General features: G+C 53.4%; 6 protein-coding genes across 6 annotated transcripts; 3 read left to right on the top strand and 3 right to left on the bottom strand.

Annotated features, from left to right (window-relative positions):
- Positions 1-1,078: 1,078 nt before the first annotated feature.
- Positions 1,079-2,245, top strand: COCSADRAFT_316315 (uncharacterized protein). Its single transcript, XM_007701282.1, has 3 exons — positions 1,079-1,808; positions 1,858-2,087; positions 2,140-2,245. Exons 1-3 carry the CDS (start codon positions 1,227-1,229, stop codon positions 2,153-2,155), a joined length of 828 nt encoding a protein of 275 aa, XP_007699472.1. The 5' UTR covers positions 1,079-1,226; the 3' UTR covers positions 2,156-2,245.
- Positions 2,246-3,690: 1,445 nt separating this feature from the next.
- Positions 3,691-4,923, top strand: COCSADRAFT_356192 (uncharacterized protein). Its single transcript, XM_007701283.1, has 2 exons — positions 3,691-4,361; positions 4,398-4,923. The coding sequence occupies exons 1-2, from the start codon at positions 3,705-3,707 to the stop codon at positions 4,905-4,907; spliced, it is 1,167 nt and encodes a 388-aa protein (XP_007699473.1). The 5' UTR covers positions 3,691-3,704; the 3' UTR covers positions 4,908-4,923.
- A 734-nt stretch (positions 4,924-5,657) lies between these two features.
- On the bottom strand, positions 5,658-7,731 carry COCSADRAFT_316329 (uncharacterized protein). The gene has a single exon (XM_007701284.1). The coding sequence runs from the start codon at positions 7,637-7,639 to the stop codon at positions 5,813-5,815; it is 1,827 nt and encodes a 608-aa protein (XP_007699474.1). The 5' UTR covers positions 7,640-7,731; the 3' UTR covers positions 5,658-5,812.
- A 218-nt stretch (positions 7,732-7,949) lies between these two features.
- On the top strand, positions 7,950-11,097 carry COCSADRAFT_189947 (uncharacterized protein; the record flags this gene model as incomplete). The annotated part of the gene is made up of 2 exons (XM_007701285.1): positions 7,950-8,559; positions 8,736-11,097. The coding sequence occupies exons 1-2, from the start codon at positions 8,240-8,242 to the stop codon at positions 11,095-11,097; spliced, it is 2,682 nt and encodes an 893-aa protein (XP_007699475.1). The 5' UTR covers positions 7,950-8,239.
- A 260-nt stretch (positions 11,098-11,357) lies between these two features.
- On the bottom strand, positions 11,358-13,943 carry COCSADRAFT_316336 (uncharacterized protein). Its single transcript, XM_007701286.1, has 3 exons — positions 13,211-13,943; positions 11,809-13,162; positions 11,358-11,737 (listed from the first exon to the last, which is right to left on the bottom strand). The coding sequence occupies exons 1-3, from the start codon at positions 13,542-13,544 to the stop codon at positions 11,680-11,682; spliced, it is 1,746 nt and encodes a 581-aa protein (XP_007699476.1). The 5' UTR covers positions 13,545-13,943; the 3' UTR covers positions 11,358-11,679.
- A 399-nt stretch (positions 13,944-14,342) lies between these two features.
- Positions 14,343-15,066, bottom strand: COCSADRAFT_170767 (uncharacterized protein; the record flags this gene model as incomplete). The annotated part of the gene is made up of 3 exons (XM_007701287.1): positions 14,343-14,760; positions 14,813-15,006; positions 15,064-15,066. 3 exons carry the CDS (start codon positions 15,064-15,066, stop codon positions 14,343-14,345), a joined length of 615 nt encoding a protein of 204 aa, XP_007699477.1.
- Between the last annotated feature and the right edge of the window lie 643 nt (positions 15,067-15,709).

A 15,709-nucleotide genomic window follows, 5' to 3' on the forward strand; every position in this document is an offset into this window, starting at 1 on the left:
ACCGAGGGATGGAACAGCTCCAGGGTCCTAGAATCGTGCACGTCGTGGCGCTAATGGGAGTGATAGGCGCACATGTAGCCTTGTCATAACGAAGTTAGAGTGCGCACACGAGCGTTGGGAAGACAAGGAGACGCGTGACCCCTCGACAGACAGGAACCAGGATGGCGATTTCTAGCGTTGGGCAGTGCAATGCCTCATGGAGTTTGGGGAAATGATGGGTTCCGGGAAGAGCTTGTATACCCGCGATATAAGGCATAAACGGCTGCCAGGCATTAACGGCTATCGCGGAGAGCACCTGCCATGTGCGCAAGAGGCGGAGGATAAACAAGTGCCAGCTTCATACTTCTAGAAGGTCAGTCGAAGTTGTGCATAGCCGGAGGCCCCACATACACCCACACACCAGGGGTACAGCGCTCCACCCCGGTAAGAACAAGTCGATCATTCCCCGAGTGAGGGCGTGGAGGAGCAAGCAAGGGAGTGAGCATGGTAAGCAGCTTTTCTCTCTCTCGTCAGCCCTTTTGGAGGTGATGGAGGCCCAAACTCTCCCGTTCCACAACCCTCAGCCTGGTCTCCCCTGTGCAGCTGAGACGACTTGAGGCGTTACAAGAGCAGCAAGGCAGAGGCTACAGGTGACGTCTGTCTGATCTTGTCTATACGGAAACAAGGCGCCGAAGGAGGAGTAGCAGATGGCTCGGGACCATGTTTCAGCCTTGGACATGCTGCGTATGCTGTGGGCCAGCGGGCGCCACCGGCGAGCAGCCAATTGGGCGAGTAAGCACGGGAGCACGTTTCGACCTTCGAGGGCCGTTTCGAGAGATGCGGACGCTCTGCTCACGGGCGGCCCCTATGTTGGCCGAGTGGGGAGTCGCCCTCGAGGGTCGTGTAGCCCTCCGGTCAGCATCAGCCCTTACCAGCCCTTACCAGCCCTAAACACCATCTCCCAAGCGTCCGAGTCTTACACTCCTCCAGCCCTGGCCCTATATTCTCACTGCCCCTCTCGCCCCCATCAGCCAATCACTACCCTGAAACCCACGCTACCGCTTCGAAAATAGCCCCGCCAAGCCTGTCACCGGCGCTCCTCCATCCCAGACACCCCAAACAGACTCCCAGCAACCTTGCACACATACCCCTTCCTTTTTTTCACCATCAACGCGTCACCCGGCACCTCTTCACACATATAACCTCCCTGTTCCCACCGTCTCCGCTCCGCTTCTTTTTTTTCCGCCATGAATCCGTCCACCTCAGCCGCTCAAGACGAATTCAACGAGCTTCTTCGTGACAAGGACCACGACTCCAGACACCCTGAAGACCGCCACGACGACAGCGACGTCTCCGAACCAGAATCCCCTGGTGCTGCTGCCGACTACCTCGAGAAGATTGACACCGACGACGAACTCGACATTCCCGCCGATATGCGTGCCAACTACTACATGCCCAACCGCCGCTCAGAGGCCAACACGGGCCCCAAGGGTGTCATTGCCGATGCCCAGGCCTTTGAGCAGGCCAAGAAGCAAGCAAGGCGGTTTACCTGGAAGAAGAACTCCCCGCCTACATCATACACCGTTACTGCCTACCACGACGACAAGGCCTCGAGCGACGAAGATGCCGATGAAGGTTTCATGCGCCAATGGCGTGAGGCTAGGCTCAAGGAGCTGCAGAATGTCGGCGAGAAGATGCGGTCAAGGACAAACAGCCCTAGCCGTCGTGTCTACGGTACCATGCCGCTAGTTGACGGTGAGGGGTACCTTGATGCCGTTGACAAGACCGCCTCGGGTACTACCGTGCTTGTATTCATCTATTCTGAAGAGGTTTGTGCAGCGATACCCTTCTTATGTGCAACACACTAACAGCCAATAGATTGAGCTTGACCAACAAGTTTGCGTATTCATGCGTGAGGTAGCAAGACGCAATGACACTGTTCGCTTCGTCAAGATGCATGGCGAGGAAGCAGAGCTCGACCGTGACGTCCTCCCTGCTGTCCTGGCATACAAGGGCGGCGAAAAGTTCGCTTCCATTCTGCCTCTTCTCAACGAGTTGCCCGATGACTCTGAGCTCAGTGTTGTCAGCCTGGAAACAGCGCTCCGAAAGTGAGATTGTCCACTTGTTAATGTTGTGAATCCTGCTAACCGATAACGTTAGAAACCGCGTTCTTTGAAAAATCATCTGAGCATTGCTATTCTTAAGCAAATCAACCTCACACCGCACCGACTTGTGCATGCCATCATTCACGGTCTTCATCAGTACCAATTATGAAGTCGGAATACGTCAGCGCCATTTTGGCGCACGCTCTGACCATTAAAGTTTCAGATTGCCTTGACTCACATTCCGGCCCATCTTAACGCCTCGCACGGACAGCTTTGGCCTGTCCTAAACTCGCCCACCGCACTAGTCTCGTGTGCTTCGGCACCTTTTTTATCAATAGTGCCACGTGCGGCATATCTTTACGACCACACGCACCATCGACGTCATTTTTTGTTGTTGTATTTATGTCTTCGTAGCGGGCGTTTCCCCCTTGGGTATATATATATGACATTAGACCATTACCCCTATAATCATGTCTGGCGTTTGGGGGAAGGGCTTAGACAAGGGGAACTGGGTCGTGTTTTGATATAGCTATATGCGTTCTGCATCTCAAGAGCAGGAAAATCTTGAGGCGCATAGCACCAGCACGCATGTTTTTAGAATATGATTAGACAATGGTGCGAAATATTATTGGTATTTGGCATCTCTCTTTTTTGAGGATGTGGGAATCTCTCCGTATTAAGTTTTTTTACTATTTCCTGCTAACAACTTGGCTCTTTGTTTACGACTACTTACGTACTCCTAATAGTCTGTACATTGTTAATCACCGGTCGGCTCTTTTCATCTATCATCTCTCTCTTTTCCCTCCTCGCGCTGACGTAATCATCTAACCACCTTCCCTCCCCTCCCCCTTCTTTCTCTCTCGCTCCCCTCTTTCCCACCGAGTCGCCCTGTACTAACCCAGTTTAAACCTTAAGCTTCTCACCCACCCTTATACGTAAATCTGACAGTGTCTCTCTTTCTCTGCTTGTGGTGTAGTGGCGCCAAAAGGATAGACGTGGAAATCCGTCAATTGAGGCCAAGTTCCGTGGCAATCCGTAGTGTACTTACGTGGGGGTGGGGGGTAGGGTGCTGGATCGACGGGGTAGATCTTGGATTGGGTGGGTGGATTGGGGATTGGGTTTTGAAGGGGGACGGGGGGAAGGCAAGAAATGATTATGTGTATGAAGTTTACTTTGCATCACAAGGTTCGTGTCTTGCCCCCCCCTTTTTTTTTTATTATCTGTCAGCACATGTGGTTATTTTTTCTTGTTTCTCGTACAGCGAGATGCTGCTTGTCTGACTAAGCAACGATGATATGAATGTAGAAGAGCTAGGTCAAGTGTGTACGGGCATATGGTATTTCTTCCACCGTTGGTGGGTTGTACTGCGCAGATCTTGCACTAGCGAGCTATGAGAGCGGAGAAAATAGGGTCTCGGTTAAGATGCAACTACAATATGCGTACCTTTGAGAGTGAATCCTTGGAGTGGCTTATGTTGAGTTGCATGCGAAGTATCAAACACAATCCAGCAACTTTGTCTCGTACAATACAATCTTGAGGATTTTGGAAAAGTGACACAATTGGCCGCGACCTTGTCGTGCCTAGATATTCCAAGAACATATCTTGAGTCCGCGTACATTGATGTCCAGGCACAAGACCTTTATACGACAGTGCTCACATCACTTTTACGACGAGCTATTAGGACCGAATGCCGTGCCAGTATCAACCATATCACCTGTAACTATAATAGATCCCAAGCGTGGCAGAGACCAAGGGAAATCCCGATACTTTCTAGATAGCGTCTATGAAATTCATGCCGCAAGTGTGATAAGCCTCTCCTACCCAACTATCCTCTCCTTCCTCACCGATTGGTGGATTATCGTCAACAAGTATCTCAGTCGAAACTTCTCCTTCGAAAAGGACCGCATCGTAGCATCTGCAGGCATAGCTCGTGCATTTTCTTATCTAGGCCGCCTGACATACCTCGCTGGACTATGGAACGAGATCCTTCCCGCTGCGCTCCTTTGGTATGTAGACAAGAAACCCTCCTGGCTCATCCGCATCGAGAACCTGATTCCCAACGGCAATCCAGTGCCATATTCCATATGGACCCCCGAGATAATAGCAGACAAATCCGCAGAGTCCGCAGCAGAAGGTAAAACGGCGCCCTTGCCACCACCTAATCCACCCAGCTGGTCCTGGTTCTCCATCCCCATGTACAAATACTACCAGACGCCCTTCCTCCTAGCCGACAACTCGCTCTTCATCCGGTCCAAAGCACTCAACTCACCACATCTCGTCGCGTGGCACGACATCTTCTGAGCCAAACCACAGGGATTCCAGTTCCCCGGCCATGCCGCACGCCACGCCCCCGACACCGCAGCCCACGAGTTCTCAGGCGCACAGATAACACTCGAGACGAGCGTTTTACCCGTTAAATCCAACTGGCCGGCTGATCTAGCAGCGCAGATGCAAGATATAGCGAGCAATAGCAGTGCAGTACCTGCGGATCGCCGGTTCCGCTGGGATCCAGAGCTGGAATACTATCCTGATGACCCTGCTGGTCGGGCGTCGCCGCCACGGGATGCGGTCTATGGGCTGCTGTCTGAAGTCCAGGTTGTGAGGACTGCGGGTGCGAAGAATATCCAGCGGCGGCTTGCGGGGTTGATGCTGGTTCCTGGGTTGATCAAGGGAACGTGGAGGAGGGTGGGTGTGTGGAAGTTACGGGTTAATGTTCGGGATGTGCTTGTTGATGCGGGGAATATTGAGGGTGTTGCTGAGAAGTGGGCGGGGAAGAGGGTGGTGTCTGGGAAGTGGGAGCGGGTGGTGCTTAGGATTGTGTGAGTGTACATGGGAGAGGGAGGAAGAAGAACATGTGTTTTAAAAGAAAGAGGGATGGGGGTAATGGTCAACTAGTTTTGCAAGCAACAGCTTGGAAGAAGTCGTCAATCAAATTTATCTTGGATAGTGACAAATGAACATGGGAAGAAAATTCTACTCGAATTCAACATAAATCTATACGCATGTACGATAAATGGGATTACATATCAAAGACTCGCACATTTAAAAAACATCACCAATAAGATCAAAACCTGACCCGGCAGACAGACAGACAGACAGACCAACAAACAAAGACAGGTCTAAATGCATGGCATTTCAATTGCACCAAAATAAACACACAGACACTACTCAATACGCCGGAAACCCTTTACTACTCCGGTTTTACCAAATGCTAACAATGCTGCGCTCCAAAAAATGAAATGGTATAGTGATCTCTCTCTCTCTCTCTTTCTCTCTCCTCACTCTGCTTATTGCCTTTGCAGGCCTTTGCTTCAGACAGTCTTTGTGCACTTCGCTTGCAATCCCCTAGATTTCCCTTTTTATAGCTGCCCGAGAGAAGAACAAGAAGAAGAAGAACAAGAACAAGAACAAGAAGCATTCTGACTAGTAATTGATTTGGTACTAGTTTTGTAAACCTTGTTTGTGTGGTATCCAGTAATCGTGTCGCTCATTAATTAATTTGCACCTTTGAACAGAGAAAATATAATAAAAAGAGGAAAGAAGATTCTGACAAAAGAAAACATTGAAAAAACGAAAGCAATTGCCCAGCGCCATGCGATATGCAGCCAGGAGATGATGAACAATCCCACTGGCGGTGATGATGATAATAACGATGATGACGACGATGATGATGGATGATTTGCAAGAGAGAAAAACAACAATTAAAGAATAGGTATGATCCGCACATCCTAGGTAGCGGCCACACACCAGTGGCGGTGGAAGACCCACGCGCTCTTCTGACACTCTTTGCTGCAGTACTTTGTCCTCCGGCAGCGGCGGCACTTTGCAAACTGGCGTGTGTACTCTTCCCAGCGTCCGCATTGGTAGTATGCACATTGCCGGATGCCTCCACGGGAGTCATCTTTCCGGCAGAGGTTGCGCATAACAACGCTGGCCCAGTACTGCATATCCGATGTGTGATGGCGGACGGTGAATTGCTCTACAAGAGGGAAGATGTTGAAGTCGTCTGGGAGTTCATACTCTTCGAGCTCTTCCTCTTCCTCATCAGCAGCCTTTGGAGTAGACACCTCGCCATCCAAAAGTTCAATGCCAATCTTGAGCTTGGGTACCAGATGGGACTTTTGGAAATAGGAACGCAGATTGCAGTACTTTGATACGTAGGCCAGAAGCTGCAGAGACATGAGGACATCCTCGTCACGGGGCATGGCAGCCAACACACTAGCCGAGGCATTGCGTTCCTGGGCATAGCGAGGGTACCATGGTGGCGGGGGGTTGGTGTTTACAACGTTGATAGTCGGGGGCAGAGGAGAGAAGCCGGTAATGGGGTTGTTGGGCGGGGTGTTTGTGGGGTTGATGATGCTGCCATCAAGCGCTGGGCGGTGGGTGATGTTGAAGGTCTCGTTGTTTTCGTCGGTGCCCTCGGAAGGTGCCGCAATGGGAACGGGAGTGTTACCTGCATCGAGCATCTCTGCGTTGCCAACAATATCGGCCATGTTAATCTCGTTGTTTTGAATGCCTACGATTGGTTCGTTTACAGCCGGGCCCGCCGCGGTGGGAGCTTCTGCCGACATGTCGTCTTGCGGCGCTTCGAGATCCGACTCGCCAGAGACGGATAATTGATGTCGAATGGATGGGCGGCGGCGGGTTCTGGCCAGCCCCGCTCTTGGGCTCGTCTGGCGTGCCTGCGGGGCACTTGGCGTAGTGGGTGACTCTGGTTGGGAGGTCATCTCGCCCTGCAGAGCGGGAAGCATCGATGGTAGACGGTCGGCATCTCGCACGGGGCGTAGGGTGAAGGCATCGGGTGCTGTGTCCATGGAAGGCAAGGCAGTAACCAAGGGCTGAGTGAGGTTGCGTGTGTTGTTGGGAGGAGCGCCAAACAGCTGTGCTCGGCTCTCATGGCTACGATGGTGATGGTGGTGAGGGGGCCGGCCGCGGGCAAAAGTGGTGCGCTCCGGTGGTGAGCTGAGCGAGAAGGTAGGGACGGGCGTGGTTTCGGCCAGCGGTGCGTCGAGGGGCCTGGGGATTTCGATGGGAGGAGGGATGATGCGTCGTGATCGGTCGGTTCGGTGAGCGGAGCTGGAGGCAGCTTCGCCGGTGCGTGATGAGTGGTGGCGGCTCGAGGTTCCCAGGCGCGACGACTTGTGCATCTCGGCCTCTGCTCTAGCCCGCATCTTGTCGACGACCTTGATGTAGTTGTCGAGAATCGAGGCGATGACGGGCACCATGTCGGCTTCGACAACACGCGTCCTGACGCTCTCGGAACCGCGTACGCCGATGTTGAAGATGCACTGGAAGGCGAGGTTCCATTTCCACATGTCCATCATGTCCTTGCTTCGGCCTTCTTTGAGGATGCATATCAGGCGTTCGATGCCGCCATCGACGGTCAGGATGTCGCGTATGCGGGCCGACGATGTGGTGAGGTAGGCGAGGTGGTTGAGCGAGTTGATGAGCGGCAGGGTCGATGTGCAGTCGAGGGCGCGGCGGTCATAGAGGGCGGTGGTGATGCCGACCGAGGCCTTGTTGGCATTCGGGATGCTGAAGTTGACTTCGCGCATGGCGGGCGTCTTTGCAGTGGCGCTTGGTGGGCGTGGCGGATGAGTGGACGCTGGGGGGGAAGGTGGTGTTTAGCGGGTTGGGGGCTAGTGTCGCATATGGTGGGCGTCGAGGGTGTGAGAAGGAGCACGGGAGCCCGACGAGCTGACGAGAGGAACAGCAGCCGGGACTGATGGGGATGTGGTGATGAGGCGAGTGCGTGGGCGAAAAGGAGAGTGGGCAGCTTTGCGGCGGGAGATGAGGCTTGTTTGCTTGCTGCTAGGGGTGCCGGGATGTGTGAGATGGATTGAGTGCTCCGGGCGTTGGGGGGGGGGGGGGGTCGAGGCAAGAGCCCTCTCGCTCACGCTCTCACTCACACGCACACTGGCGCTGCCGGCGACGGGCCACGCGACAGGCTGGGGGGAGAGGGGGGGCGACAGAGGGATGGGCAGTGGTAGCGTGGTGCAGAGGCGAGGATGTGTCTATGTATGTATGCGTGGGTATGTATGTATGTGGATGTGGATCGCGGTAAGGCTGCAGTGTGTATGTATGTATGTATGCGTGGGTGGTGGCAGTAGTGTAGTGTAGTGTAGTGTAGTGTGGTGTGGTGGGTGTGCTATGCTATGGAATGCTGGCTGAGGCTGGGCTGGCTGGCTGGCAGATTGGCGTGGGTGGATGGGGGAGGCAAGAGGCGGTTCGGGATGGGAGGGCAAGGCCTTGCTAGTCGCTGTCACAGTCAAGCACAAGCATTGGCACCGCCGGCCGAGAAGGGCAGTCTCGAACCGCTAATTTCATGCGTCACGCCCGCCCGCTCGCGCTCAAATCTATCGCCAACACCTCCCGTCGCAGCACCCAAATGTCGCCTGCAAATCATCTCACTAATCGTTCTATCTGCTCCTCTGCACTCGCTTCTGCCCAATGCTCCCTCCTTTGCGCCACACAGGTGGCGCGCCTAAGACGTGTGTTTTTTTTTCTCCGGCTGAGCGGCTTGCTGCATTCATGCCAGCATACGTTGGTTTTCGGCCGGGTGCATGCTATCACTGTGACTACTACTACTACTACTACTACTACACCATAATTATGCGTACATGCTGCTGCTCTCTTGCTACCCGCTGACAGTGATGCCCCCTTTGATTGGTCAGCGTATTTACGCTGCAGGCCTACCGCTCTGCTTGCTGCTCTTCGTCGCGCCCATGGCGAGACATGGCATGGTGAAACCCTGCACCAGCTAAGACAGCATGCTCCCTCACAACCTCGTAGCCTCCATGGGCGGACTGTTCGCAGCGTGCCCGTCCGTCCGCTGCCATCCCGTATTCGCCAACGACCGAACAGCACAATATCGACGCTTCGAATCTACACTTCGCTGCTTGACCTCCTGCCCAACCCCGTAAGCAGCCCAGCCAGGCCAAGCCCGTCAAACACGCCCTTTTCTCCGTACATTGACTCCAACCGCCCTGTCATGTCGGCCTCTCCCCACGACACGCGGGTCCAGGACTTTGCCTCTGTGCCTCCGCCGCCCACTGACCCCGAGCGCTCTGCCTCGGACTCAGCGGCCCCTCCGCAATTGACCCTGGACACGCAGCTCAATGGAGAACAAAGAAGTCGCGGCCGCTCGGCCACTGCAACCACTGCGACCAGCGCTGCCGCTACCAACCCCGACACTCTCCTTTCCCCCGACCGCGGTTCTATAGACTCGACACTGCGGCGCCGAATCACCAGATCTCATACGGTCAAACACTACCAATCCCCCACCCGCCAGTACCACCATCAGGAGCCTGGCGCCGAGCCTGGTGTCGACACAAAGAACGACAACGAGGCTGCAAACTACCACCACTTGTACGCCCCCTGCCAGATTACTGTAGTCGACTTTTCCGACCAGAGGGTCGAGTGCCACGAGCTCGATAATGATACACTCGAGGAATTCCTAAAACACCCAAAGGAGGACTGGGTCACCTCGCGATGGATCAATGTCAATGGTTTGAGCTGGGATGTAATCCGCACCCTGGGAAACCACAAGCAGCTGCATCGCCTGGCCATTGAGGACTTGATGAGCCCGCAGAGCAGGACAAAGGTTGATTGGTACTCGGACCAGGCCTTCATGCTCTTGACTCTCTCCAAGCTCGTCCGCACCCCCGTAGACGAAGACTCGGAAAGCGATTCCGACTCGGACTTGGATGACACCGACCGACGTTATGAGGCTTCTCGGTCACGCTCCCGCCCCCGTCATTCCAGCCATCACCAGAAGCAAAAGAAGAACCGAAAGCCGTCCTTGTTCAAACGGGCAAAGAGAATGTTTTTTTCGAGAAACAATGACGAGGGAAAGTCGAAAAAGGACGACATGATGCACGCCTTGGATGGTATAGAGAAGCAACTTGACGGTACGCCTCTTGAAAGGCTTAGGACTGCTACACCTCCAGCAACGACTGCAGTCCGTACCCTCCAGCGTTACCGTGGTGGATACAACCTCGACCGCATAGTCTATCTGGAACAGCACTCGGCGCTCACAGAGAAGCACCTGACTGTTAGTGTCGAGCAGGTCAGCATCTTCTTACTCGCCGACAACTCGGTCATCTCCTTCTTCGAGCACTCAGCCGACGATGTCGAAGGCATGATCTTGAAGCGTCTCCGCACCGAAGACACCATTCTCCGTCGCAGCCAAGACAGCAGCATGGTTGTCCAAGCCATCATCGACGCCATTGTCGATTTAGCCATACCCGTTGTAGCCGCCTACGAAGACGCCATGGGCGAACTGGAACTTGACGTTCTCGAGGAGCCCGAGCTGCACCACAGCCAACTTCTCTATCTCCTCACATCGGAGCTCTCCATCCTCCGCAACACGATCCAGCCCATTGTCTCGCTCATCAACTCGCTGCGCGACCACAAAGCAGACCCCATGACGCAATCCATGCTCGCCCACACAAACTCCAACCTCGCCACACGCAAGACAATGACGTCCATCAACATCAGCCCCCTCGCCCACACGTACCTCGGCGACGTCGAAGATCACTGCATCATGATCACGGCCTCGCTCGACCAGATGCGCCGCGCAGCGGACAACCTCATCGACCTCATCTTCAACATGATGGGCGCCTACCAAAACGAATCTATGAAGATCCTCACCGCAACCACAATCTTCTTCCTGCCCCTCACCTTCTTAGTTGGTTACTTTGGCCAGAACTTTGCCCGCTTCAACGGCGTCCAGCACAACTCTGACGCCTTCTTCTGGATCATTGCCGTCCCCGTCATGTTTGTTACTCTGCTCGTCCTCATGGCTGATCGCATCATCCGCAAGTTTAAGCATTGGAGTGGCAAGCTTAAGCGGAGAGAGGCGAAGCGCAGGGCGGTTAGAAAAGCGAGGGCGGGTGCTAATGGTATGTTGGGGGATGGAATGGGAATGGGGCGTCATGGGGTTGAGGGGCATCAGCATAAGGCCAAAAGGAGGCAGACTATGTATACAAAGGGCAATATTGGGTCGTTTTGATTAGGATATCTGTGGAGAAGACTGTAGATGTCCTCTTTTTTTTTCTCGTCTCTTCTCTTCTTGTTTTTCTTTTCTCTTCTTTCCTGTTTTCTTCTTCTTCTCCTTCTCCTTCTTCTCCTTATCCTTCTTCTTGTTTCTAGAAGAAACGATTACTAGAACCATAGATTCGGAGGGCCATGCGCATATATGTACACAACTTTGATTAATATCTGTACGCAAAGACTTTGCACTTGGCATTGTTATCGGATCCATGATGGAAAAAAAAAGGGCTTCATTTTTCTTCCATCTAAAACAGTCTATAAGTAGATACCCAATTCATGATTTCCTCCCCCCCTTGTGATAATCCACAATGTAAGTGTGGTAAAATGATTAAAATCTTTTTTCGTTCCCCTTCAATCCCCTCTCGTTGAGCAAAATACAAGAAACGCCTAAACCCATGTCTCCTCCACTTTCCCCATGGATTTTTGCTTCAGCAGCGGGGGAAGGGGGGGAAGGATAAACCGAAAGCTTTGCACCAGCACCATCTCAAGTGCACCTCTATATTAAAACTTTATCCGTTCTCAACTCAACAACCCTCATCATCTACTGCACTTGCTTAATCTTACACTGCCATCCAGAGTTCGCCTCGAGCAATGGAAGACTATTACACACGTTAGTTTCTCGTCCCAGACATTTAATCATCAAAGCAAAAAAAAAAGAACAGATTCTTACCTAGCACCCAAACACCACCCAAGCTCATTCCCCTTAATCTTCTTCGCAATCTTAACTTCACGATCAATAGGCATACCGTATCCACTCCTAAGGAGCTCAAACTGAAAGTTGAGATCGAGACACCATTCGGGACGGCCCTTGAGCTCGTCGAGGGCCTGGGGGGCAGCAGAGAAGACGTCCCAGCCCTTTTCGCCGCTGCACACCTTGTCCGCGAGGTCCTGGAGCTCGCGGAGGGTAAACGACTCGGGCATGCCGAGTTCCTGTGTGCGGTCGTAAAAGTACGAGAGGAGGTATACGGCTTCCGTGGCAAAAGTCTGTGCAAAGGGGGGTTGGTGGACGCCGCGGAAGGCGCACGGTGCAATGGCGCATTCGTCGTCTTTGTGCAGAGTCTTTTCTGCCAGCCCGCGGCACTGGGTTGGTGCAGAGGTAGAGGGACCGGTCATGTTGACGGTGAGCGAGTCGCCCAATGCGTGGCCCTTGGGCATGTGGACTTCAATCTCGCGCGACATGCCAGGAGGGATGCAGGGATTGACAATGGGCTGCTTGAGGTATTCGCGGTTGTCCTTGTGCGTGTCGTGGAGGCTCGTGAGAATCGTGCTGTGCAGGTTGTTGCGGGCTTCCATCAAGCCATAGCCAAGGTACGAGTGCTGGTATAGGTCAAAGTTGCGGTTACCAAAGCTGAGTTCGTACTTGTGGTCGCCCTCTGCGAGCTTCGTTGGCAGTCCGCCTCGGGGTGTGTCGGGGAACGTAGGCTCGAAGATGATTTGTGTGGAACCACCACCCAGATCAAGGACTGCGGCTGTAGGGTTCTTGTCGGGACCGCCAATCTTGCCGAGAAGATAGTTGACGGTGATCCATGCGTATACGCCCTCCATCTCGCCAGGCATAACTTCGACGCCTTTCTTTTCTTCAGATACAACCGGGAAGGGGAAGTCGTTTTCCAGATGACGACGCACAGCAGCGAGAATGTCATTGCTCTTCTGCTCGCCAAGCTTCCGGAGACCGGCAGTGGCCTTTACGGCAACAGGAGTGCAAGATTGGTATTCCTTGGGCACGCTCTTGAGAGCAACTTCCATGAGGACATCAAGACTCCGTGCAGCAGCCTCTGCATCGTCCGCGTAAGCTGACAAACCGGATCCTCCCTCCTTCTTGGGTGTCATTTTGAAATCCTCCTTCTCCAGCTCAGGGCTGGGACCGCAGTTGTTGAACTTGTAAACGTGGATACGCGAGCCAGTGCTGCCGGCGTCGATCATGAGGGCATACTGGTAGAGGGGCTTGTCCTTGTGATAGGACTTGGTGCACTCGGCCGTTGCTTCACCGGTTGCTGCATTACCTCCGGGGGCAGGCGATACCGCTGTAATTGTAAGCTCCTAAGTTGCGGAGTAGCTGGTCGTGTACATACCGCCTGGTCTTGAGATGCGGTCGCTGGGCGCAATAAAATACAGCACGAGGAGTATAAAGGCAATGACACCCCCCGTTTTGAGGTAGCGTAGCCGCTGCCCTTGGTTCATGACGGCGCCGCCCTTGTGTTCGTTCATGAATGCGTCCGAGTAGGATGAGCGATTGCGGGAGTGTCTAGCGGCTTTTGCGTGAGGGTCGTCGTCGTCGACGCCGCGATTGGGATCTGAGTTGCGAGGCAGGGAGACGGAGACACGACGGCGTGGGCCAGAAAAACTAAAGTAAGACCAAATGCCGGGTCGTCGTTGGCTTCCGCTGACTTCAATGCCGCTGGACATGGAACTGGGAGAGGTGTGAGGGCAGAAAAGGGACTGCAGGTCAGGGCGCAGGCATTCAGCTGCACTGCGTTCCCGGGATGGTTTAGTGTGGTGTGGCGACGAAGACACGTAAACACATCAAGGAGACAAGCGTATAAAAGGAGTCTCCGTCCACAGCAGTACTACAGGTGGGGAGGGGATGTGTAATCGAGTGTGGTTGCTGTTACACACGCAGCGCCGTTGCATCCGTCTTCGTGTGCCTGCTACGTAAGGTCCCTGCATCTTGGCAGCCACCTGTGGGACTTTTGAACTTTGGAACCCACTTGTACCGCCTCATCTTCTATCGGCGCCGAGCCCTTTCGCCAATGCTATGCATAGTAGCATAGCAGATACAGATGCAGATTTCAACCTTAATTGAGTATGGTTCAACATGCAACGAACCAACCTCTTTGCCTCTACAAGATTGTAGCGTCGAAACTTTATTCGCTCCTTTACTCCTTACTCCGGTATTGTTGTTGCATCAATGGCTACACTCCTTCTACCCAGCACTCCCCTTCCTTCCCACTGAAACATGTTTTGCGTTGATAAGGCAGTTCTGGCCTAGATTTCACGAGCGTGGAATTGCATCGTGGGCCATCGTGTCCAATACCGACATGTACCTGACAGCACAGGATGCGCGCAACATTCCAAGGTTTCCACTGGCCGTCTTTCGTAGATCCAAGGCTTTGGAAGACTGCAGCTCGAGACTTCCTTCGATGTATCCGTGCCTGCATGTAAAACTTCATGCTATCGTGTTCTCGTTTCTTGCATCATCGTCTCTCATCCAAAAGACAGCCCGGCTCTCTTCATTACACTTTCAAAATCCTCAAGACTGACACCGCCAGCTTCCTTACCCTGACCCTTGACCCCGCCATTCGCCTCAAGAATCATATCCTTCAAGACGTCATCTGGCACGTCTTCTCTCAACTCCTTGGAAACCCTTCTAAGGTGCGCCAGTGTAATGGGTCCCGCAGTACCGTGCGTAAACAGCCGATATGCTGCTTTGACCTCTTCTGCATTGCTCTCCTCTCGGTATTCATCTTCCTCGTCGTCCTCGTCAGACCCCTGGTCCTTGGAATGTATTGCGATTGCGGTGTATGACAAGAAAGGTACGAAACTAACGAAGCCGGTGTTAAGGGGATCGATTGTGGAGAGAATGGATGGCACTTCCGATTTGTCCGGTGCGAGGTTGAGAGAGCTTCACCGTCGTCAGTCAGTGCGCAATGCAGGCGCATTCAAGTGTCACCTACATCAGGCACCTTCGCACATCGCCTCTCTTTAGTACGCCTTCTTTTGAATCTTCATGGTCAGGATGCGAAACGGCAAACAGGCCAAATGCCTCGCGTATTTCAGCTTCTTGCTCTGCAGTCAGGCCGTTTTCTTTGGCGAGCTTCGATGGACGTTTGACAGGCGCCCTGGACGGCGGTCCGCGGCGCTTTGGTGGCTTTGGATTGGTCAGCACGCGCATAGGATACTACAAGGTCGAGCGTGGTCATCTTACCATTGTGCGCTGGTAGTTGGAAGAATCTCGTTGTATGGTCAGTATGAACATAGGCCCTGATCGCTTCAATGACGCGATTGCACGGACCGACGCCAAGCACGGACCGGTTCCTCTCGCAACCAGCTAATGAAATCCTCGCTTCCAGCCATTTTGCCCAGCCACCCACAAATCTACATGACGATATAAAATCTCATCATGCATCTACGTCCCTCCAACTTCCGTACATTTCCGTTTATCTAGCCTTCGGAGGCACCGTCTTCCTTTTGTTCCACCCATTGATGAGACTGTCGATCATTTCCACCTACCAAGCCTCACCTCTGCATATCGATCCTATCCATTTCGTCCTGTTGATGCGCCATTCATTGCGTCCGGGACGCATGGTCTGAAGACCAATGGATTCCATATCGATAAGGTGTAGTATCATTCACTGGTCTGGCCCCCAGATGCGTGATGCAAACCTCCACAAGTCTCAACCCTGAACGGTTAGGCCTAGCTGGTCTTCCGTTCACGGTAGAGCATCAAACTCGCGAGACGCCCCGCAAAGAGTCTGGAGTGAATGCATTGCACACCCACCGAATGTCCTGTTCGCAACTTCGACAAACATCGACATGAAGTGAGAGATTCACGCCACCTTCTTACAAACTAG

The sequence above is a fragment of the Bipolaris sorokiniana genome (assembly GCF_000338995.1).
Source record: "Bipolaris sorokiniana ND90Pr unplaced genomic scaffold COCSAscaffold_6, whole genome shotgun sequence".
Classification (NCBI taxonomy): Eukaryota; Fungi; Ascomycota; class Dothideomycetes; order Pleosporales; family Pleosporaceae; genus Bipolaris; species Bipolaris sorokiniana.

Coding starts and splice junctions, on each gene's coding strand:
- COCSADRAFT_316315 (XM_007701282.1), top strand. CDS start 1,227: ATGAATCCGTCCACCTCAGCCGCTCAAGACGAATTCAACGAGCTTCTT. Junction 1,809..1,857: donor TATTCATCTATTCTGAAGAG/GTTTGTGCAGCG, acceptor AACAGCCAATAG/ATTGAGCTTGACCAACAAGT.
- COCSADRAFT_356192 (XM_007701283.1), top strand. CDS start 3,705: ATGTCCAGGCACAAGACCTTTATACGACAGTGCTCACATCACTTTTAC. Junction 4,362..4,397: donor CACTCAACTCACCACATCTC/GTCGCGTGGCAC, acceptor GCCAAACCACAG/GGATTCCAGTTCCCCGGCCA.
- COCSADRAFT_316329 (XM_007701284.1), bottom strand. CDS start 7,639: ATGCGCGAAGTCAACTTCAGCATCCCGAATGCCAACAAGGCCTCGGTC.
- COCSADRAFT_316336 (XM_007701286.1), bottom strand. CDS start 13,544: ATGTCCAGCGGCATTGAAGTCAGCGGAAGCCAACGACGACCCGGCATT. Junction 13,163..13,210: donor CCGCATCTCAAGACCAGGCG/GTATGTACACGA, acceptor TTACAATTACAG/CGGTATCGCCTGCCCCCGGA. Junction 11,738..11,808: donor GGGTGGTGTTTGGGTGCTAG/GTAAGAATCTGT, acceptor CGTGTGTAATAG/TCTTCCATTGCTCGAGGCGA.